Source organism: Artibeus jamaicensis, unplaced genomic scaffold (genome assembly GCF_021234435.1).
Source record: "Artibeus jamaicensis isolate MK-2021 breed Jamaican fruit bat unplaced genomic scaffold, CSHL_Jam_final contig_563, whole genome shotgun sequence".
NCBI lineage: Eukaryota > Metazoa > Chordata > Mammalia > Chiroptera > Phyllostomidae > Artibeus > Artibeus jamaicensis.
Genome location: NW_026521889.1, coordinates 21,025 through 45,490, shown reverse-complemented (window position 1 = coordinate 45,490; position 24,466 = coordinate 21,025). Strand labels below are relative to the sequence as shown.

General features: G+C 44.6%; 1 protein-coding gene across 1 annotated transcript; it reads right to left on the bottom strand.

Moving 5' to 3' along the window:
- Positions 1-9,862: 9,862 nt before the first annotated feature.
- LOC128628175 (RNA-binding motif protein, X chromosome-like) lies at positions 9,863-23,989 on the bottom strand. The gene is made up of 8 exons (XM_053670358.1): positions 23,900-23,989; positions 22,053-22,165; positions 17,763-17,930; positions 16,246-16,398; positions 12,294-12,402; positions 11,269-11,367; positions 11,094-11,182; positions 9,863-10,368 (listed from the first exon to the last, which is right to left on the bottom strand). The coding sequence occupies exons 2-8, from the start codon at positions 22,159-22,161 to the stop codon at positions 10,091-10,093; spliced, it is 1,005 nt and encodes a 334-aa protein (XP_053526333.1). The 5' UTR covers positions 22,162-22,165; positions 23,900-23,989; the 3' UTR covers positions 9,863-10,090.
- Between the last annotated feature and the right edge of the window lie 477 nt (positions 23,990-24,466).

Here is a 24,466-nt window from a genome sequence, read left to right as displayed (position 1 = left end):
CAGGGAAATATGTAGAACGTTATATAGGTTCCCAAGGGTGCTCCTGAACTGGCAACAGACCAAAAAAACTCTGCTTAGCAATGGGTGAATTTGTTCTCTTTGGTTTGTGCACAGGAAATGTACACTGATCAAGATTTTCCTGAAATAGCCCTGGCTGATGTGGCTGAGTGGACTGTGTGCTGGGCTGCAAACCAAATGGTCAGCAGTTTGATTCCCAGGTAGGGCACATGCCTGATTTGTAGGCCAGGTCCCCATTGGGGGCCTGTCCCTGTCTTTCTCATTCCCTCCCCCTCTTCAGAAGTAAGTCAATAAAAGCTATTCAAAAACATATCCGTGAAGTGTTTTGGGGAAGTTTATTTGTCTTCACTAAGTATGAAAGGGAGGCACCTTTGATTTAAAACAAAATCCATGTACCTGAGAAATTTGGTTTCACGCGCCCAACCAGCACCCACAAATCAAAGAGTTAGCGTGTCTAACTGTCAGCTTTGTGTGGACACAAAGCCCAGGGCATGCTTTGTGCTCACATAAGGCAGGGCCACCATGCCTGAAGTGGAACTGCTCAAATGTGGGCAGCAGTCCTGCTTGTTGCACAGCCCCCTGGGCCACTCACTCACAGTGCTAAGGTGCTGTGGGAGTTCTCACCTCCTTGTACTTACTCTTTGTGCACAGGGTCCACCTGCTGCCCTGTTCACCTTTCTGACCCTCCTCCTGGCAGTCTGGAGAACCTCTGGCTCTTCTGCGCCCCAGCTCAGGCTTACTTTTCTCAGGGGTCTTTCTTGATGATACAACTCACATAGGAACGCCTGCCCCTTAAGCTCCTCCAAAACATATCCTGCCCATGGACCCCTCCACTGGGGCCTTCCTGCCCTTGGCTCAATACCTGAGGGGATTAGCCACAGGTCCTCACCTTGGAGCTGAGGTGAATTCAAGCAAGGAATAGCGGTCCCAGGCAGCTTGTACAAACCCAAAGCCCCAAGCAGCAGCCTTTCTCACCAGAGCCAGTACAGCCTGGCCTCAGCAATCTTGCCCGACATTGCCTCCAGCCTTGGCTCCCTGAGCACCAGAGGCCCCCTCCTCCAGGCAAAGACCTACCTGCCACATTCTTCCTGCTCTCAGTGCTGCTACCCTGAGGCTCTAACTAAGCCAGGGGCTCCCTCAACAAAGCCCATCATGCTACTGGTGAGGTGAAACACCACACAGCATGCTTTAGATGCCCTGCTGGAGGAAGATGCAGTGGGCCTCCCTTGAAAGGGCTCAATGGAATGACCGACATTCCCTCATGTGGCCTCAACTCCACGCCTGCTGCTGCCACGCTTGCACTCCCTGCAGTCAAGAGACTGTCCCCAGACATCAAGATTTGGTCCGGTGCCAACGCCTGGTGCACGTGGTCCAGTCCCAGTCCCAAGTCTACACTGCACAGCTCCTGAGCCCTCACCTCCACAGCAACACCTTCCTGTGCCAAGGCCAACAGGGAGTCACAAGCATCCTGTTCAGCGCCACCAGCCTCAGCTTCCACCATCCAATCGCCCCCTTTGGCGCCCTCTGTATTCTCCAAGCCTTCCTCCCAACCCCGCCTGATCCAAGGAAAAGGACCCAGGAGGCCTGTGCAGCAGCCCTGCTGGCAACTAACCCTGGCTGGCTTCAGAAGTGGCCCTGACCCAGTTCACAGACAAGCTCACAAAATGCCCACCAACGCAGTGGCCACTGTCAGGGGAGCCCTGAGAACCACACCCAGATCTTCCAGACAGGGTTTCTGAGCCAACCGTGAAGCTGAGGACTAAGGCACATGTGCGCAGCCTTTCAGGCCCCCTGGGTGCTCTGACCCCTCCACCAACCACTCTGCCCTCAGCCAAGTTCCGCATGCTCTGCACGCACATCCTGACTGCCACAAGTCTCCTCCAATCAGTGAGGTGGCCATGGGCGCCTACTTCCTGGGCCCCACCTGTCAGCGCCTGGCAGGAGTTCCCTTCCTCCTGGTGCTGCCTCAGGTGCCCGTGAAGCCAAGCCCATTCTCAGAGCCCCATCTGGGGTTTCTACAAAATTGCCCCTACCCCACACGCGCACAGGGTCGGCCCACTTCTCACCACCATCAAGGGAAACTCCGTGCCACTTTCTCACTCCCTAGCTACCCTTTACTCCCCCACTCGTCTCCATGAAATCACTGTTTCTTTTCTGTCTGCATCAGTTTAGCTATTCTGCATGGGCAGTGCTGCTGGAATCACCCCCTAGGAGCCCCCTTCTTCCCCCTCCTCTGCCATAGCAGAAGCATCTTCAAGTATCACGCATGCAGAATGCATCAATACAGCCCTTATGCTCCTCTCAGGGCTCACCAAATACTCCCTTGGAGGTGGCCTTGACAGGGTGTGTTTACCAGTTTTGGTTATTTCCCCCATAGGACCTCGGCCACCCTGCATGTACAAGTCTTGGAGGACCTGTCCTCAGTGATGTGGCGGTTGCAGATTGCAGTGCAATGCCCGAGTCAGAAGTTCCTTCTGCATTGTTGTTTATGGAATGCCCCCTGCTTTTCAGAGCAGCTGCAGCATTTCGACGTTTGTGTGGTCAGTGCACAAGAGTCCAGGTCTTCTACCTCCTCACCAAGCCTTGACACATGCCATCGCAGAAAGTATAGCCTCCTTAGCAGTAAAGTAGAAGTCCAACAGCATCTGAGCATGGTTTCACTGTGCATTTTGCTGGTAAGCATTTCAACTGAGCTCCATCTCACTTGCTTTTGGCTGCTTCCATGTCTTTTCTGGAGAACCGTGGGTGAAAAGGTTGGCTGTTTAAGTTTTGGGCCTTGTTGTTGGTCAGGATTTCTACCCATGGAGGATCTTCCAATGTGTGTGTAAAGATTTCTGCTTTGTTCACTGCAGTTATTTATGCAGGGGTTGTCCACATACTGTAGACAGGAAACATGATTATGATATGGGTATTGTCTTTCCCAGGCTGAGCATTGCCTAAAATATACTGGTATTGTAAGTCTTTTCCCCTTTTATCAAACAGCTGCTTGCAGTTATTTTCTTGGAAGTAGTTAGCACTATTTATTTTAATTTGGTGGTTGTGATGGCTATGGTGTGTATTGTGACAAAGACTCCTCAGAATACCCAAGAGGAAACTCTTACAGAGATTCATCTGGGTGTTATTGTAAGAGTTCAGTATTGGTTTGAAAGTGTAGGATTGGTTTTTGTAAGCCAGAAGGTTTTTAAGTCAAAGTTTACTCTCATCCCAGAATGGAAAACTACCTGTATAATGCAGTTTTCATTCCTCCGAAGCTATAAAGTATTTTTCTAATAGCTCATTTCAAACAATAGATTAATTTGAAGAGTAAGGAGACAGTCTCCTCTATTTCCTGAACTAAATATATGTTGTGCATTCAGATGTTGTTGACACTATCCCCATTTCACTCTTTCTGTCCACACCCAGGTAGTTCCTGGCCCCTGGGCCCTGTGACCTTCACCATATTTGGGCCTGTTTCCATGGCCTTTGCCCGCGGCATTGGGGGAAGGCAGAAAACTGTACTTGAACAGCAATTAAAATTGAAAGAAATGGTATTAAAACAGATATTAGAAAAAAACACTGAGTCCTGTACCATATACCCTCCCAAAAAAGAAAAGCCAAGGGCCACTTCTCTGGTCCCAAGGCATCATTACTGAAAGGAATACATCAGTCTGGGGAAGACAAAGGGGTTGAAATATTTGAGGTTGTTTCATTAGTGCCAATTTAATGGAAAGATTAGAATTTAACTGTTCAATGGCCATATGTTAAAATTTTCCAATCAAACCTTTCCACAAACTGTGACTTATTCTGATTTTGCTTCTGAGACAAGCCTAAAAGTAATTTCTAGGGAGGGTGAATTGCACTATTGGCCTAAATGTGCTCTCTGGAACATCACTGCCTTCAAAACTACCATATGTTTGGACTCTAAGATGCAGCACTCCAAATTACTAATTAATAATGCTTGTTAGTGCTGCAGTTCACTTCTATTTCCATGTACATTGGGGAAATAGGATGCCAATTATGTTATTAAATATTTCATCACATTTTTTGCTTCAAAATTCTTTTCCTTTTCTTTTTACTTTGAAACCTCAGTGCGTCCTATGGTCCAAAAGATGTGGGTAACTGCTATGTTTCTTTTCCATGCCACCTTTTCTACTTTTTACTTAGGGAAGCTAAACAAACTATATTTACCTCTTTGAAAACCTAACTGCATGAAAAGCTTTGAGGAAGCCTATGGCAAGGCCACAGAACCACCTTTGCCTGAAACTGTGCTATTTTGAATGTCCTTAGTTTTTTTATAGAAGAGTGTATGTGGCAAGAAAAGTTTGCTATGCACACATACAAATGGTTTAAGAGATCTAACATGAAGCTTTCACGTTCTTATTGAAGTCAAAGCAGTACATGACTGTGTGGGAATAACAGCATTTACACCAGGTTTCCCACTCAAATCCAGGGGATCAAGTTAACTTCCCTCACTAAGTATCCAATGAAAAAGAAGGCCAGGGTCCCCAGATTGAAGAATGTTGTATTTCGCAGTTGCTTGTTAAAGTTCCTTGAAATATGTCCAAATTCATAGACCTTAGAGGGTTTCATGGAATGCTCTCACAAGTAGTAATTTATCTAGAAGATTTAGGATTTTTACCAGTGTCTTTAAGAGACATCATGACTAGGAGTGCTTTTCCAAAACTCATTTCTTCTTGGGAACTTGAGTGTATAGTTTTCTCATTAACTTCCAAGTTGAATTTACAAATTTGTCTGAAAATTCTGTTTCTCAAAAGTGGAATATTTCTTCCTGAAACTGTATTAGTCAAATTCCTGGGATGGCATGAGTGCTGGAACCTCAGTTGTGTAAGGACTTAAGAAACTAGCATATTAAGAAATGTTAAAGGGACTTATCTAAGAAAAAGTACTTAAAGAAACATGAACAATGAAAGGCCAACAAAATCACAGTTATTAACAACCACACCTAAAACAAAAGCAAACTAAAAGGACAGCTAGATTGGGAGTGGAAACATAGAAATGAAGATCTCAAGGAGGGTTAGCAACAGGGGAGTGGGAGGAGTAGAAGGGGGAGAAGGTACGGCAAATAAGTAGCCTAGACAGTAGATAGAAAATAGATGGGGGGGGGAGAATAGCATGGGAAATATAGAATCTAAAGAACTTGTGACACATGGACATAAACTAAAGGGGGGTAATTGTGGGGACAGGGGGTAGGGTGGAGGGGAATGAAGGGGGGAATAGAACAACTGTAACAGCATAATCAATAAAAAATTTTAAAAAAAGAAACTAGCATATTAAGTTGAAAGGTTAGTGACTACACACTAAGTGGTGAAAGAGCAAGCTAGTAAGTTTGGATGCACCAGGGACTGAGATGTACAGATTGAGAGTTACCAGGTAGGCATGGGCATGGACACTATAGCACAGAAGACAGAGTGAATCCCATTGTTTAAGTGTACATGTTTCCAGGTGGTATCTGGCAATATGAGCAGCCACACTTCATAAATGTACATCTATCTAAAGACTGCATGACACCTAAATGCATACAAAATAATTTAGACAAAAAGGGCTAGGAATTGCAGTTAAACAATACTGGGGGTGCAAAAAACGAGCCAGTTTCCCTGAGTGTACACCTAACTGAGGCTAGTTCCCATGGTGACGCATTGGTGATTCCTGAAAACACTGACAGTGTCAGGAAAGAGGAAGGACCCCTTTCTCTGCCTAAACTGTGAAGGTCACCCATAGAAGCACATTGAATTTTATCCAAGTGGGAAGGCTTAAGAAGCAAGAGAAATGCAAGTATTTCTGAAAAGAGCCATCAGAAAACTGCATATAGAAGGAAATCTGTACTGAAACTTATCTAGGAATAAATCGTCTCATTCAGCTGTGCAGCATGACTGTCAGGCTGATACCATATGATCTCATCTATAAACACAACCTAATGAGCAAAAACAGTCAAGCGAGTACAATAGAGCCAGACATTGGTACCATAGAACAAAGACACAGGGAACCACAGGAGGTGTTAGGGTGATAATCCATGAGTGCATGATGTGGAATAGTCAATCAAAGGAACATGAATAGCAGACTCATGGGCTTGGACAATGCAGGCGGATTCCTGTGAGAGTGGGAGGAAGGGCGAGCTGAGTGGTCAATGTGTGAAAGGGGTGGGCAACTGTGACTGAACAACAATTAATTAAAAACAAGTAAGTCAGGAAAAACAAGAAAAGGTTAGGTATTGAGTGTTCAACAGTACCATGGGGGGGTGAACTCGGGAAAGATGAAGGAGCCTCTGCATAAGCATTGAAGACCGCCAATACAAACAAGGTAAATTTAGTTGAGTGGGAATGTTGACCAAGCAAGGAATGAAAGTAATTCTTACAGAGCAACTAGTAAAGTTCACATGGAAATGATATTTCTTGGGCGCTCTATGTAGGGTATGGTTTCATTCAGGTGGGGAGCATGGTGGTGAGCTTGAGCAAGACTACTATAAACTTTCAGGAATGTCTCTGCAATGGAAAAGTTTTCTTCACTGTAAGGAACTGGGTCTGCATATGAGCAAGTCAGGCTACATGATCCATTAAATAGACAGAATCACAGACAAACCCTGTGAAAACAATGAGCTTCTGCCAGTGGGCCTTGGTCCACTTCAAAGAAAGTAGTCCCTCTGGTCTCCAGCACTGTCAGACCTCAGCTACCATTGGAGGGCCTCCAGCTCTTCCAGTGTGGCTGTGCCCTGCCCCCATCTGAATTCTCCTCTGACCTCAGTGGGGCCAGTTCTGCAGCCCAATTCTTGTCCGTCTCCACTTCCTCCGCTGCTTGAGACCCCGGGTGTCTGCAGAGCCTGATCTGCACCTAGGACCACTTGAATGCACTCTCCCCCATGTGTTCACAACATTCCTCCACTGCCTCCACTTAATGACCAGGGTTCACTGGTGGGTGGGGTGCACAGGACACATACCCAAGCATAACCAAGGTGGCTGTGCAGATCACAAGAGGACACAGCTGGGGCTTCAGGAATCTCACACGCCTACTACACATGTGTGGGAATGCAGGTGGGAAGAACACTGGGCAGGCCAAGGATCAATGGCTGGAAGGTGGGTCAGAGGGGGGTGTGCGTGGCCTGGAGGGAGAGGTCAGGGTAGCCGATTTGAGGAGTCACTGTTGGTTCTGAGATACTCTGGACATGCACAGTCCTTGGTCCATGTCAGGCTCCCCCAGGCAGGAGGCAACTTGCAGCACACCAGTGATATGGTGCAGGCTCCCATTTGGAATGGAATGGAGGTCCACTCCAGGCTTCCCACTTTACCCCGATGACCTGGTGAACCTGGTCCCTGGGCCTGAGCCCTCCCTGCCTCAGTGGGCCAGGTTGGGGAATAAAATGGTCCAGCTGCCTTGTACCCCTCCACAGTCTGCTGGCCATGGTTTTCTCACCTGTCCTTTCTCTTCTGCTTCTGCTGCCCACGTCCTCACATAGGACTTCAGAGGATTGGAGCACAGGCCATTTCAGATGCTCCACTAGAGGAAACAGGAAAGGCGAGGAGGGGAGGAGCCCTGATCCAAATCCCGACTGCTGGGGAACACACCAGGAATCTCCATTGCACTGCCAGGATGGCCTCACCTCTGCTATCCTGGCTGCATCCTGCCCAGCTGTGGTTAGAGAAGCAAACTATGCTTAGAGAGCTCAGGGCTGCTGGTGTGGGATGTACAGCTGTAGGCCTCTGGATCCTCAAGCTTGTGCCATGAAGTGGAAGGGCAGGAAGACACCCTAGAACCTGCAGGATGAGGGGCAGTTGAAAAGAGGACCGCCGGCGTTCACCTTCAACCCACTCGCTTCTGCCACTCATTCAGGGAACCTGCACATAGTAGGGAGGCTACTGAGATAGTCCTTCACAATCACATCATAGAAGAAGCAGGGCTTACTGGGAAAGTGTTGTAGGAGCTGGCAGTGATCACCGCCTTCATCCACCTTCAGGGAAGAGTGGAGGGGGAGGGAGAAATGCCTCTCCGAGGTGCCCACCCTTCCTCTTTCTGGCCATAGGCCATCCCCAGCAAAATTCCCAAAGAAAGCTCTCGACATCTTCTGGGAAGTCTCCACAGTTCCACTCCTGGGGCTGGATTGTCACACATATCCAGCACCTCATCCTCAGCCAACTGGGATGTACTGAGGTCCAGGTGGCCCCACCTACTTGCCAAATATTGTACCTAAAATGCAGTTTCAGCTGCCTGCTTCAACAAATGCCAAACTCTTGAAACAGGTGCTGGTGAAAACTAAAAGAGTTTTATCAGGTGCTGTGACCTGGGAAAACAGTGGACTCATTTCAAGTCCATCGCACCTTTCTGTTCAAGAGTTGGCACTTGCAAGTATAGGTAGTGGGGATTTCTGCCTGCTCCCCATCCCGCACCACACCCCCCACCCCCATCCATTTCCAGTCACACTTGGGTTCTTGAATGTCTATCATCTCAAACAATTTGGCTGTCAGTTAAGTTGTTCAAAGAAAAAATGTGCTGGATGATGAACTAAATTTACTTGTTTCTCTTGGTGATCTCCTCCCATGCCTACACCTAGAGAGAAGTCCTTCCTCTTTCATGACTTTGTCAGTATTTTTAAGTCACAAATTCTTCACCAAAAGCACTTTCCTCAGTAAGGTGCACACTTGGGAACATTGCTTCAGTTTTTGCTCCAGTAATATTGTTTACCATAGTATCCCTAGCACTTTTTGGTGAAGGTTACTTGGAATGAGTTTCAGGTGTGCAGCACAGTGACCAGACAATTGTACATTTACAATGGGTGCCCGCTGATATTTCCAGGACACACCTGAAACCATGCACACTTATGACAATGGCATGGACTGTCCCCTGTGCTGCACTGTCGATCCCCATGATGATTTGGTACCTATCCATCCGTACTGTGCAGTCCCCTTGCTCTTGCACCTTTGCTGTTTACTCTTTGACCTTTCAATTGCATATGATAGATTTTCAAGTCCTCTTACATCTGAGGTCCCAGGACTTGCACAATCCCAGGAATTTCATTAGCATACTTCCTTAAATAATACCCTACTTTTAAACAGCCACAACATGTTCAGAAAATTCTGGAAGTTGAAGTTGGAATGTTTTTGATAAAACTTTATACCCACAAGTGTCCAACAAGAAATGGATTTTGTGAAACCACTCCTGTTCATGATCATCACCAGCACTCAGCAGTGAGAAATTCAATTCTCACCCTTGCAGATAAATCACTATTTGTGAGAGCATTCTGATAAAACCACTGAGTTACATCAATTTCAATACACTTCAAGAAATGTTAAGGAGCGATTGCAAAATGCAGCATGTTCTCCACACTGGGGGTCCTTGAATTCTTTCCCATGGAATACATTCTTGGCAAAGTTAACTTGATCCTATTGATTTCAGTAGGAAACTTGGTGTGATTTCTGTTTATTCCACAGAGGCATGTGCTAGTTTAACTTCAATAAGAAAATGGATGCTTCTTGGTAGATGTGTTAAACCATTTGTATCTGTCCCCATCAGCCTTTTAAGGCCACTACACTATTCCATTATAATATTTAACACATTCCAAGAGTCACAGTCTTTGAGGAAAAGATGGTTTTGTGCCCTTGCCACCGGCTTCCTCCAAGCTTCGTACATGGTTCGGCTTTCAAAGAGCAATATATAGTTTGTTTAGCTTCTCAGCAAGAAAGCGGTACAGTGGGTGATGAAAAAGAAACACAGCACTTCATTTTGTAGGCAGCAATGTTAACAGGGAACATTTAGGACAAAGGTGAATCCCACCCTCCCAGGTAATTGCATTAAGGATACATAAGAAGTGAAATCAGACAAAATGAGACAGTGTGTACAAACATTTATTGAGGGAACTTGAACAAGCTAGCTACTGGACATTTAAATTCCATTCTTTTCATCACTTTAGCACGAACAAAACAAGTGTCACCCATTCACCTCCTTTGTCTTCTCCAAACCAACATTTTCCTTTTAGCAATATTACCCAAGGATCCCAGCAGTGGCACTTGGTTTTTCTCTGTGGGAAGGAAACCTGGTACAGGACCTACTGTTGTCTTCCAACATGTGTTCAAGGACCTGTTTTACATCAGCTTCCCCATGAATCCATGGGCAAAGCCCCCTTGTTAGAGCTTCTACAGCATTCCCTATGGAAGGGTGCATCCTGCCACACAGGAGGTGAAAACCCTGGGTCACATTTGCCCCCATGCCCACAACCCCTGCACCAGCTATCACGCCCTCTGCTCAAGTAATTTTCACAACCTCTCTGGCAATCAGTCTGCCTGCTGCTACAGTGGTCATCGTAGCTCCTGCTTCCAGTGGACATCAGTCTGGGCCTTCCTGGAGGTGGTGCTGCATGCCAGCGACCTGCAAAGTCCATGGCCAAACAACAAGATGGCAATCATGTTTTAAATTTTTGTATCATTCAACCATGACCCGGGGAAAGCACTGAATGAACCCTTGGGAGCCATACACTTTACTCAGCCTCTGCTGAGACATCAGTACTTATTCTGAAGGGGTCAAGGCAGTTGTGAAACTCAGTTAATACAAAAACCTAAACAGTGATCTTCTCCTGCCTAACCTGAGGATATAAAGCCACTGTTCAGACAGACACATTCATTCTTTATGACCTTGGGCTGACACTCTGAATGTCATTTTGCTCCTGCCCTTTGTTCAGTAAAATACTCCTTGCTTTGAGGAAATGTTAAAATACAGATCAGGCAAAACACACATATGCAGAGCCCATGGAAACAGGCCTAAATGTGGTGAAGGGCTTGGGGTCCCGGCACAGGGGCTGGGTGGAGGTGGCCTAAGGGGAGGGAAACTGGAGGCCTGTGACATAGTGTCAACAATATCTGAATATACAAGAAACACTTAGTAAGGCAAAGAAAGGAGACTGCCCCCTTACTCTGCAAACCAATGTGTGCTTTTACATGAGCTACTGGGAAAATCATGCAAAGACCTTCAGAGGAATGAAAAGATCATACTACAGGTAGCTGTCTCAGCTTGGATCTGTGTCAAAAATCAAGTACATAACCTTTTGGCTTACTGAATCTAATTGTAAGGTTTACAATCCATAACTGCACTCTTACCATCACGCTTAAATGAATTTCTGTAAGAGCCTCCATTTCCACAGTCAGAAGTGGCTTTGTCAGGATCCCCACCATAGCCATGTCGACTGCTAAAATAAAACAAAACACTGTTAACTGTTTCCAGGCTAAGAGTTGCAATCAGCTCTTTGATAAAAAAGGGAAATATTTAGAATACCTGTATCTCCCATGGAAACGCTCATCCCAGCAGCCCTTATACCCATAGTCCCGGTCATGCCTGGTGTCTGGGAAACTCGGATAACCTCTGGGCGAATAACTGAAGTACACAAGGCAGTAACCTTTACAAATGCACCTTTGCAGAGCTGCAATATATAGAACCTCTAGATACAAGTAAACAACAACATTTAAATGACCAAAGACTTTAATAGACATTTCTCGGGTGGAGATATACAACCAGTCACAAGCATGTGAGACAGTGCTCAAGGTAACCTGTCATTAGGAAAATGCAAACCTACACAAAGATGAGGTAACACTGTCCTTGTATTTACTACAAAGTCGGCTACAGTGTTTGAAAAGGAAAATATCTAGGCTTGGTGAGGATCTAGATGAACTGGAATCCTGTGCATTGAAACACAAAGGTTGAAATGGTGCAGCTGCTCTGAGAAACACTGCAGATTCCATAAACAACCACATCTACTACTCATTCTTACAACATGACCCAGAAATTCCACTCCAAACTACCCACCCAGAAACAACTGGATACATGTCCTCAAATACCTGTACGCGAATGCACACAGCAGTACTGGGGCAGAACTCATTCATTCAGCCCTGAAATATTTATTCAGCCCTGAAAGGTGGGCTCTACAGATTCAGGACACATGCATACTTTTCTGCTAATGGAAACATGTCAGGTACAAAAGGACATGTATTGTGTGGTCCCAAGAGCAGCACATATTGAGAATAGGTATATCAACAGAGGCAGGAGAGAAACTGGTGTCTGAAAGAAAGTGTGGTAAGGGAGAAAGTGGTATGAGTGTGTAAGGGCACAGCATCTCCTCTGGCACTGAAGCAAATCACTGTTAACAGGGCACCAGCACGGTAGTGGTGGCACAACACACTGCGTACACTCTATGACACTTACTTGCCCTTGCAAAATATTTGAACATGTGACAGGTGAATTGCCCCTCAAAAACAAGAAATTCCGATTGCAAAGCAACTGTGTATATTTAGTTTCTCCCTTACCTATAATTTGTAGGGTAGGCACTGTCTCTGGACAACCTGTAGTCACCTTTCTGCGAATACCTTGGCTCATTGCAGGGAGTATCTCCTTTGTTGTCTCTCTCACGTGGTGCTGACACATGGATACAAATGTGGTTAGGAGAGTACACCAAAGCTGAGAGTAATGTTTCAAACAAACACGAAAGTTCCCATCCTGTTCCTTTAGATGAACTCATTTCTTTAAAAACATTACTCTATGGTGCCATTCATGCTTATTCTTTTTTGGTCTTTAAAATATCCTTCTGGATGTGTTGTCTTCTAATGTCGTTCAGATACACTACATTCTGCATAACATTTAAAGTACCACCTGAACATAGAGCCTCCCAGAAACCTGAACAAAGTACACATACTTTCCATAACCCTTTCCACACCAGATTTCCTTCTCTATATTCATTGAGTACCCATCAATCACTTGCCTAGGTTACTAAAAAGCCTCTTATTTTTCCCTTTGCCCTTTCTGCTTGATAGGACTCCCCTTGATGAAGTATAATTCCCTTCTACACTGAAATCTTGTGTTATTGCTGTCTTCCTTACAACTTTTCCATTGCTCCTCAAAGGCCACACAATATTAAGTTGGGTTCTGATCACCTGTTTTGAAAATCTATTTCCCATCTAATTCAGACATGTCAACTCAGATCCCACACTCTCAACTATTTTTAGATGTTAGGACACAGCACATTTGCTTGTCTCCTGCTGCTACATAACCTCTAAAATGGCCAGAAACCCCTCTGCATGTTACTATTATCATTGGACAATGCATGCCAATTCTCCAAGTATATTTCAATAATTCTCAGCAGGGGCATGACTCTTTCCTACTGCTGACCAATTCAATGAGTACCCGGAGCCTTTGCAATGATGGCAATATAAATTTCTAGTGCCTAACAGCAATAGCTTTCTATCTCCCATAAATTGCATTAGCTTTAGGTTCTAATTCTTATTCTTAATTGTTATAGACTGGCCTGTCACTTACTTTGTTTACTGCCTGATCCATGAATTGACATGTGTGCCCATCATGGGTTTTTGAAGCTCCAGCAACACTATGCTCGGTTTCCTTCATGTTATGAATACTCAGATTATCTCTCCACTAACTTCAAGTTCAGGGGCATTGTGTTACCCTTCAAGAGATCTTTGCAACAATTCTAGGGCTTCACTTACTTCTCAGGTAAGTGCACTGGCATGCGCTGTCACTGAAAATGTCTGCTGAAATTGCCACCTGCCTTCCGAGCCTCAATCTGATTCTAAAATACCTTAGAAACCCACAAGGGACTGTCTTCAGCTGCCTGATGAAATATGTGTTTTCTTCTCACTAAGATGTAATTACTTATCCCACATATTCCCTTCCTGAAGAGATCATTCCCAGAAGCAGAGAATGCATCTTGTCAGTACCTATATCATTTCTTAGATTTCCCACACATCCAAGATCAATGAGTTGCACACAATCATTATTGTGATCTGGAAGTGGAACTTTCTAATCACTTTTAGGTTAGGGGACCATTAGCAAGGTTTCTGTGGAAGAACAGCAGACAAGATTCTGACACAACAGGCCATAATGATGCATTCAAACAACTGAACAGTAACTAAAACATCAAGTTTCAGCTGCCCTTTACCTTTTTTTAAATTTTTATTTTATGTATTATGACATTACAGTTAATCTATCCCCCCCATAATTCTCCTTGACCCTGGACCCCTCCACCACTACTATTCACCCCTTAAGTTTATGACCATGTGACTCAAGTTCTTTGGATTCTGTATTTCCCATACTATTCTTGCCCTCCCCCATCTATTTTCTACCTACCATCTGTCTATGCTACTTATATACTGCACCTTCCCCCCCTTCTCCAACTCCCCTGTTGCTAACCCTTCATGAGATTTCCATTTCTATGATTCTGCTCCTGAACTAGCAGTCCTCTTAGCTTGCTTTTGTTTTAGATATGGTTGTTAATAACTGTGAGTTTGCTGTACTTTCACTGTTCATACTTTTTATCTTCTTTTCCTTAGATAAGTCCCTTTAACATTTCATATAATAAGGGCTTGGTCATGATGAACTCCTTGATTTCATCTCATCTGAGAAGCACTTTATCTGTCCTTCCACTCTAAATTAGACCTGTGCTGGATCGAGCAATCTTGGTTGTAGGTCTTTGGATTTCATGACTTGGAATACTTCTTTCCAGCACCTTCTTGCCTGTAAGGTTTCTTTTGAGAAATCCGCTGACATTCTGATGGGAACTCCTTTGTAGGTGACTATCCCCTTAGCTCTTGCTGCTTCTAGGATTCTCTCTTTCATTTTAATCTTGGATAATGTAATGATGATGTGCCTTGGTGTGTTTCTTCTTCAGTCCAAGTTCTTTGGGACTCTCTGAGCTTCCTAAATTTCCTGGAAGTCTTTTTCCTTTGCCATTTGGGAAGGTTCTCTTTTATTATTTGTTCAAATAATTTTCCACTGATGGCTGTTCCTTTCCCCCTTATGGTACCCCGATAATTCGGATGTTGGAGTGTTTAAAGATGTCCTGTAGGTTGCTAAATCTCTAGTTTTTTAAATTCTTGTTTCTTCATTCTCTTCTGGTTGGTCATTTTTTCCTCCTTCTGGTCCACTCCTTTGATTTGAGTCCCAGTTTCCTTTCCATTACTACTGCTTTCCTGTGCATTGCCCTTCATTTCAATTAGTTTCGCCTTCATATATTCCTCTAATTTGTGAATAAAATCAACCAGTTCTGTGAGCATCCTGATCACCAGTGTTTTGAACTGTGCATCTGAAAGTTTCTCTATTTCTTCGTCACTTAGATTTATGGGCTCTGGGGCTTTCAGATCTTCTTGAGCCATTTTTGGTCTGTTCACACCCAATAAATATGAGGATGGTAGCCTTATGGGTGGGGTGGGCCTCCAGGGTGGGGTCCCTGGGTTGTGATGCTGTATGTGGTTGTGTGGCCAGAGTGGGAAGATGGCAAGATGGTGTCCCCTTCTCCTTCTTTCTGCTGCTGGGTGAGGAAGGAAGCCTTAGGTGTTCACCAAGGTAGGGTCACTCAGGGAGGTAGGTTGTGTAACTATATGTGGGGGTGGGGTCAGAGCCTGGAAATGGCGGCAGTCTCTGCTGCCTCCTGTGGCTGGGACCTGCTTCGTTCAGTCTCACTGCCAACTCCCTCACCAGTCTATCTGCGCAGGAAAGCACCAGCACAGTCAACCTGCCGCCCTTCACTCTCAGGGATCCGCAGGTCGCTCACTGGGTCGCTCACTGCGTACGCCCTTTGCAAACCCACACTTGGAATTGCAAGCCTGAGTCCCTCTGATCAAGTTTTCCTGTGCAAGCAGCTCAGCCAGCTGCTGGTTTCTCTCCTCTTACAGGTAAGGCTGAAGAATTCGTTGTTATCAGACTTTCGAAAAGTTCAGTTTTCTGTGTTCTGGCTGTGTTTTCTGTTGCTAATATTTTGTTGTCTCAAAACATGCTTGTGTGAGAAAGCACAGCTTCTCCAATTATACCTCCATATTGGCAAAAGTCAGCTGTCATTTGCCTTCATGGCCAGGCTGTTCAAAAGCCATATCCTATCGTGCTATTCACTGGAGCCCTCACTCACAGGATGTCAGAGATTTCATGCAAAAGTTAATCTTCAAAATGTCTGGGAAACAAGACTACCAATCACCGAAAGTGAGCAGGAACACTACAGGTGAAGAGGGCTTCTTCAACAAATGCGAACTTTCATAAGAACATTTTCCCTGCCGTGGTGTGTTAACTGTTGTACCCACTGCATCTCTTAACTACAAGCTGAAGAGTCATTTCACAACCTGGACTCCCATAAGCAGGAGATTAGTAACTATGCCCATGCAGTTTCCCTTTGGCTTCTTGGTACTGGCAACCATTAATTTTCAAATAACCCTTTCTAATCCATGAGAAACTACTCTTTTTGCCTTAGATGTCATTTACCTCGTCTTCCCATGCCTGGACTTCTTCGTCTTGAAGCAGAAGTGGCAGATTTTGGAGGAAGGAGGTGTCCACTCCGTGAACGTGGACCCCTTCCATGTGGACCGTGTCTTCTGGAAGAACTTGGGTTCAGATAAAGAGCATAGCCACCTTCATCTGTGTGTCAACAGCAAGCTTTTGGTTAGGTAAAATCAACATTTCTCAAGTGGTCAAGATTTGCCTATATTTTAGAGTCATACTCTACCCAATGGTATAGTCTTCAGCTCTCCCATAACTCTATGCTTTTAAATTGTCTCCTTCTGTGACATAACAATTATTGACTGACTAATGACATAAGTCTATTCGTGAGGCCCAGGGTAATCAATGCAAGCAGCACCGCACTGGAGTTTGAGAGTAACAGATTTGAGGTGAAAAAGGGAGTACTGAGAAGTCCATATAAATTCATGGAGAGGTCATTTATAAACACATGGGATAAGTAGCAAAGAGCTGCTCCTGTTACTGAATGTTACAAAAAGCTTTGGAATCGGGAACCTCAGAGTTACAAAAACACCAAAATCCTCAAAGGAAGAGATATCACATAAGAGATGTTACCAAAGATTAAAGGAAGGTGGAATCCTTATGTACAAAATATGCAGGTCAGTTCCACTAAGGGGATGCATGAGAAGCAACCATACATTAACATTTTTCTCCCTCTCTCCTTCCCTTCCCCTCTGAAGATACATAAATATAATCTTTAAAAAAAAGAATCTCACATCTACTTTTCAAGTAGAGGAGGTAACTCTCTGATTTGGGAAGAGTGGTTAGAGACATAAAACAGAATTCGTCTGATATATGGATTCTTTCAAAATGAAAGGAGCCTTCCTTTCATACTGAGTGCAAAATAAAACTTCCCTTGCTATACGTCATGCATATCTGTTTTTAGGTATTTCATTTATTTATTTTTAGAAAGGAGAAGGGATGAGACCCAGTGAGACACATCCATGTGTGTTTGCTTCTCGCGGGACCCCCAACTGGGATCTGGCCTCCAACCCAGGCAGAGGCCAGGCAATGCCTGCAACTGGGGATGGAACCTCTGACCATTTGGTTCCAAGGCCAGGAACACAACCCACACAGCCACACCAGCCACGGCTGATTCGGGAGTATCTTGATCAATAACCCCAGACAATACATACACCTATGTTGCAAAAGAGAGTTTTCTTAGTCTTTTGCTGTGCATTACTCAGGATCCAGGGTCAACTTATAAGTAGTGGTAAAATGGATTGCACTTAGCTTGACGTTTATGTCATTTCAATGCAAGTTTTTCAAGATAGTGTGCACACTACCTATTTCAGTTGCTTTCATAACTATTAGAGAGCACTGCACTTGCAAATCATTTTCATCATCTATGTGGATTCCCAATCTCATGAAACATAAATTGTATTTTGCTGGGAAAATTTATATACAAACTGATGTATGTCCATCGGGGCAAACTTATAGTTTTGCACTCCTATGGTGGCATCTTTTATACTTTAAAACCTTACCCAAGTGTGTTCCTCTGGAGGGATGCTCTCTGCCTTCACCACCTGCTCCTCTTCCACTTTGCAGGCTTCTTGCACCTCCTCTGCTTCTGGAAGTTACTGGTAACCACTGTCTACCACGACTTTGAAAAGATGGTGTGTTGGCTTGCTGTACTTTAAGTGTTTTCCCATCTAAAGGCAAGAAAGATTACACAAATCAATGGCATTACCTTAAAATGACACAATCACAGGGACAGCTTTCAGAAACCTAATTATCACAGTGACTTAAATCAAAGTCAGATACCAAGCATCTCTCTCCCAAGCAAATGTCTTCCTCAGATATGCTGGAGTATTTCACCCTGCCACATTCAAAAGACTTGGGAAGTAGGAACTGCTTTCCATTAGTCACCCAACTCAGAAATATATATATTTTTAAAGATGCACCAAGAGCTCTCCAGTAGTAAAAGAGGAAGACTAATAAAACTCACATACCTAGAGGAAATATGGGCATTATTTCCTGCAGTGTTTATCTTACTTTCTTTCTGCACTTCCTCCATTCTTTAAATTTTCCCAGAAATTCAATGGTATTAAGAAGTGTGTTCTTTAGAAAATGAATTACTCAGTTATCCATTCAAAATGATTCACTGTTTAAGGCATAGCCTTCAACATATTTGTCATTGGTTTTGTTAGATTTACAAGTATTCCCCAGTACAATTGCAGTTCTGTGTTTGTTATAGATGTAATTTGCCTCACATTTTTCTTCACTGAAAGACGAATGTTCCATAAAGTGTACTGTTATTTTGCTTTATGCATTCCTTTTGATTTCAATATGTCTCCTCCCACACTGGCTGGATTCCACATTTGCTTACAGCATCATACTGATGGGCCAAGTTTGTGGGATCCGTCCCTGATCAGGGCTCACACAAGAATCATCTAATGCATGCATAAACAAATGCAATAACAAACTGTGGTTATCTCTTTATCTTTCCTTATCCCAGACTTCCTCCCTGTCTGAAACCTATAAAATGAAAAGGTAAAGAAAGAGGGAAATAAATAATAACTGACAAAAATCCCTAAACCATGACCTTGACTAGTGGATTTTCAAGGAGAATGTATGCTTTAATTTCTTCATTTCCCCATGACTTCAAGAGGTTTTTTCTTAACTAAAGACTAAATTTGGGTCATAGCAGCTGCTCCGTATATAGCACTTTGGTTGTCTGCAATTCCTTTTCACAATTTATTAAGGTTAGTTTTAGAGAGAGAGTGAAGTGTTGGGGTGGGAAATAGACAAAGAGAAACGTGGGTGTGTGCTGGCCTCCCATGACTACCTACTTTGACTAGGCTGACCATCCAGGCACAAGCCCTGATTGGGAATAGAGACAGGGACCATTTAGTCCATTGCCGGCCCTCAATCCTCTGAGCCAAATCAGCCAGGGCTAGTATTTTGGTATTACTTTTCTAAAGGAAGGTGAAGTCATACATTCCACTAGTCCTTCTGCCAAACTTGGGATTAACCAATGTAAATAGACACAAGGGGCCACTAACCACCTGAAGGCCTCTTTCCTTGTTCTTGAAGCCTGGACTTTCTCCACAGAATTCTGCACGACAGCCTTCATCCCAGGATTCAAGATTCAGCTACTATCCCCCAGCTTTCATGAACACAAACACTACCTACTCTACCCACATCCTCTAACTAAACTATCTTCCTTTGGTTACTACCTAACATGTGTGTGCACGTTATTCCGCGAACTCTGACTCATTCAAAATGTGTCTCCGTTGACACATCACTGCCTTGCACACAACCCACCCTCACTAAAAGAGCTGTTGAATGAGGGAAGTTAAGGGACAGTGTGTACACAAGCTACATTTCTCCTGCTGGTAGCTAGGAAAACAGGTTTCATCTCCACCACTCATCACAAGACCACAGAGTTCTGTACCCAACACAAAATCAGGAGCCATGCCCAACTTTTAGGTGCTACCAAACCTTCCAATATGAAGATAATGTAAAGGGCTCACTACTTACTGTCTGTAGCAGAAAGCAAGCTGCTTCAAAAATAGAAGTTTGGTCAGACACGTTCATTTTACTGCAGAGCACTGAAACTGCTTTCACAACAAGCAGTTGTGAGTGGTATAATGAGTACATGTGCAAACCACGTAAATACCAAAGGAAACAAAATTTGGACAAAGTTTACAACCTCGGTTGATGAAGTAGCAATTTCTATTGGTAAGGCTGTCACTGGTAGTGTGACTCTTAACAAAAACCATCAAGTAAGACTTAAAATAATGGCATGAAGAATTGGAACTATCTCAGAGAGGAACAGAAACCGCTATCAGAGTCGGAAAACCTATGGGGACAACTACCTAAGGAAGCGTCTTGAATTGAGTGCCTTTCCCTGGAATAATAGGGCAATCACATTTAACAATCACTGAAGAGTTTATAGGGTCTAAGGAAGACAGAGAATGTCAAGGTCTTAGGGTTGTGAAGGGAAAAAGGGAGACTCTCGAATTCATTACTACACTAAAGTCTGATCAGAATAAACTCTGGACCAGAGTGGTGACACAAATCACTGTGATGGGTGCATTTTACAAAATCACTTTCCTCACAGCATGCGATTTTGTTAAGCACAAAAGAGCAATGATCTGGGCAGGAGGTTCAGCTACTTAGGACTCCCGCCCTCCACTGCTTCATGCCAAACCTTTCCCTGAGATTTGGGCACCAACAAGAATAGAAAGGGTGTCCTTCAATAAAAATGTTTCAAGCATTTCTTCCCAAAATAATGGGAAGTCGTCTTTCTCTACTGCTCTCCCTGGTCTTTTTTTTTTTATGCAAGAGCACAAATATTTTATACCTAGGTTGCAAAAGAACTTAGGAACACTATCTTTATTTATGCTCTAATCAAAACTTAGCGAGGCATAATTTTACATTTTAAAGCTCTTGAAGGCCAAAAGTCTAGTAAAGTTTCCATGCCAATGCAAAATACATTTAGTGTGGCAGGTTACCAATTGTAACCTTTATGTCAATCTACCAACCAAATGGCAGTATTTTTGTGACCAGGAGAACAGTGATGGAAAATTAATGTTGACATCAGTGGCATTCTTACCCTTTCAAATTGAAAGAAAGGAAACTATCTAAGTATGCTGTGGGAAGGAAAAGTGGACTCACATACAGCCACTCCCAAACCCAGTACTAGACAGAGGTGCTGATGTAAAGAGAGTGGTCTGTGCAAGGGCTGGACACCTGGAAGCCTGGGGACTCACTTCTCAAAACACATCTCCCTTGCAAGAACGGGCAACCCATGTCACCAAGCCCATCGCACTTCCTAGTGTAAACAAGCATTTTAGGAGGAGAGAGTGTGGAACAGAAGAAGGAGATTGGCAAAGTTCTCTTTGTCAAGAGCAGCACTGAACACTTCCATGAGGACCCTGGGGGCCCAGTGTGGGGCATGCTGCCTTCCCGTCATACTGGCTTTCTGTGATTCTGGCTCCAGGACTGAAGACCAACACATGTGCAGGAGCCAGAAAGGCCAAAAGTCTGGGCCTGTGTATTGTGAAGGTAGTTCATGAGATTCTTATAAAAACATGCTCTTTGATGGCAAGCTGCCTGCTAGGCAGTAAGCATGTAACAGAGACAATGACAAGAAATGTGTGCAGGGGGTTGCAATTTCCTGCTTCAGCAATTTTCCTCCCTTACACTCTTAGTTGAAGTACACAACTAGATCATCATTCAAACACTTCCTTTCCCATTGGTATGTTTTTCAGCATCTGCACCATCCTCACAGCTGTCAAAAGTAATAAAAGCAAATCCTCTGGACTTGTTCGTTTCTCGATCCTTTATCAAAAGAACTGTAAATATAGATGTTAATATGGGACATAAGAGTTAACCTTTGCTGTTTTCAACAAAGTCGGTCTCTTGGGATTTTCTCACAAATCAACTTCCCTGGACAAAAGGGACACCAACTGGTAACAACCTTCTGAAATTCATGGAAAAATAATACCACTGCCAGTGTTTTACATCATGTTGCTGTTCTAAGATCATACAGTGAACAGAGTCTTTAGTTAAGCTATACATTCCCCAAGTCATGTTCCACCAGCATAGTACATTTACTACTTCAACTTTTTACCATGAGTAAGTCAGCAGTAAAAAGACCATTATCTCATGGCTCCCGATGCTTTTGCAGGACAAGAGAGGAACTTGAGGAAATTGTTCATGTAAGTGCCAGGCTCCCCGAAATAGTATTTATTGAACCAGTGCATGGCATAAGCAGGTACGATCTCTTTAAAGTGAAACACAGGCACCTTGGTTCTAAGAGTTACCTTCTGTTAGGGGTCCAAATTTGCCAAACAGTGCTCCAAGAGTCTTTTCATTGGTCTCCACACTCAGGCCTCCTATGAACAGCTTGCCAGGCTCACCTGCCTCCACCATTGTGCTGTGAGGGGTTAAAGGTATACACAGAGCAAAGAATATATATTACAAGAAGACACAAATTTTATCAAACAGCTCTTTAACTATTTGAGTCAACATTATTTAGAAGCTTACTTTAAGAAATGTTATGTAAAACTTGAAACCTGCACAGCACAATGAGCACTACCTGATGAAAAAATGCTGCCATTTTCTAGACAACTGGCAAGACCTTCCACATGAGGCTGGTTTGGTATATTGCTGTGATTATGAGCTGCAGTACACTAGACCGAACTTGTACAAAAAGAAGTGCTGGGTTGTTTAAAACTTGTATCTTTGAAAGTGAAGAGAGTAATGGCACTGCAACCTCTCTGGACTCACCCTTCAAATGGTTCATCTCCTAAGAGTCTTCCACAAGTACTTTGTATACCCCCCAGTCAACTGCCATTACACTGGTTACCAATGACAAGAAATGTGAAGGTCTCACCTTTGAGAGGAGGCTAAACAACAAAACAATCTAGCCAACAAAATATAACCCATGACACTGAAGTAGAGAAAAGGAGGACTCTGGCCAGAGGGGAGAGGGGAAGGAATTTCAAGGAAAGTGGCAAGGCTTTATAGGAAGAAGTATAAAGGACATGTGGACAAGGACTAAGCTGGGTGGAAGTGGGAGGGAGCATGGGGGGAGGTGGGGGATGCAGGGTGGGGTGGTGGAGTTGGAATTGGAGTAAAAGGCAGAAGACTGTACTTGAACAACAATTAAAGAAAAAAAAAGAAAGTGGGAAAAAAAGAATCTGAAAGACAGTTTGTACTTCCCAGGGTCTTCAAAACAGGAAACTAACAGCATGGCATGGCCTGGGCAGAGGTAGGTTGAGGCCGGGGCTGCTAATGTTGACACAGTTTGAAAGCAGCAGCTGAGGCTTTGAACTATTCCTACAATTTGCAGATTCTTCCTACGTGAATCAAGTTTTTGCCCTCTGATAAATAAAAGGGCAATTTTTACTCTGCAGTGCTTAAGTAATTGGCATATTTATTTTAAAATTCACTTGCTTTTAGAGAGATAGATGAAGGGCAAGAAACATCAGTGTGTGGTTGGCTCTCATGTGGCCCCCACTGGGGGACTTGGCCCTCAACCCAGGCATGCGCCCTGACTGAGAATGGAACCCGCAACCCTTTGGTTTGCAGCCCTGGCCCCAACCACTGAACCACACCAGCCAGGGCAATTGCTGTCTTCTTTGGAGTCATTACTACTGTCCTAGAGCTGAACCGCCCCGAGCCAACACACAAGCAGGAGGCACCCGGGCATTCTGTCGCCAAAGAATGCACTACCAGAGGCCCTCAACGCCACATGGAAAATCCAATGTCCTCAGCAAAGAGGGCTCCCGAGTTCCCTGAAAATGACTTTCTAAGCTGCCCTGGGGGACTCCCTTCCTAGTGCTCCTGGGCACAGGCAGCCCTGCAGGCATTTTGTCTAGTCCCCGCCCACACCCAGGCACAACACACAGGAGCTCCTCTGCTTCTCCTCTTGCCTGCAAAGGACCTGAGGGGGCAGTAAAGCCACTGCTCACTGCTCCAGAAACCAGGAGCGCTTGCACCTTTACATGGAAACACAGAGCCTGCTGCGAGGGGAAGACACTGAGACAGCCTGACAAAATGAAGGTGTGCACTGCCACTCACTCCCTGTGCACAGGGGAGAGTGGACCCGGCTCTACATCTGCTCAGGCAGGAGGTGTACTCTGCCTGAGAATTTCTGAATCCATACCTTGTTCCCCTCAGGTTCACGGAAGTCTGGCCTGGAGACTACCCTCAGGGGCCGCCACTCCAGCCCAGCCAAGAGCGGCGCCCACATGCAGGGGCTGAGGTTGTGAGGAAGCCAAGAACCCGGATGTCAGCTGCTGGCACCAATCCCCAGAGGAAGTAGGGAGGCCAATGGCTGCACCGGGCTCAGGCGCAGGGTAAGGGGAAGGCTCAGGGGAAGGCGCAGGCGCAGTAAACCGCAGCCGGGAGGGGAAAAGGGCAAAGGAAACCAGGGATCACACCACAACTGCTTCCCCAGTGGCTTCCCCTTAGTCATAGGAAATCTGCAGCAGTGCTCTCACTTAGGGTCTCGCAGTCCTGCGCCCCCAAAATGAGGCCCCTAGGCTAAGCCCTGCACCCTCTGCCCTTCACTTTGTGTATCAGTGCAAAGCAAAAAAGCAGTAACTCGGGCAAAGGAGAGATGACTAAGAAGAGAGAGCTGGTACTGAAAAACGCTTAGGGAGCCAAGGGCCACTATGGGCATGGCTATGGCTGTCTCTATCGCCTGAAACCTGAGTCCCAAGCCATCCCT

Excerpts from the sequence above, each read along its gene's own strand:
- LOC128628175 (XM_053670358.1), bottom strand. The coding sequence starts at position 22,161 with ATGGTGGAGGCAGGTGAGCCTGGCAAGCTGTTCATAGGAGGCCTGAGT. Across the intron at positions 11,183-11,268 it reads CGTTTCCATGGGAGATACAG|CAGTCGACATGGCTATGGTG; the intron begins GTATTCTAAATA and ends GTTTTATTTTAG. Across the intron at positions 10,369-11,093 it reads AAATTCATTTAAGCGTGATG|GTCGCTGGCATGCAGCACCA; the intron begins GTAAGAGTGCAG and ends TGGACTTTGCAG.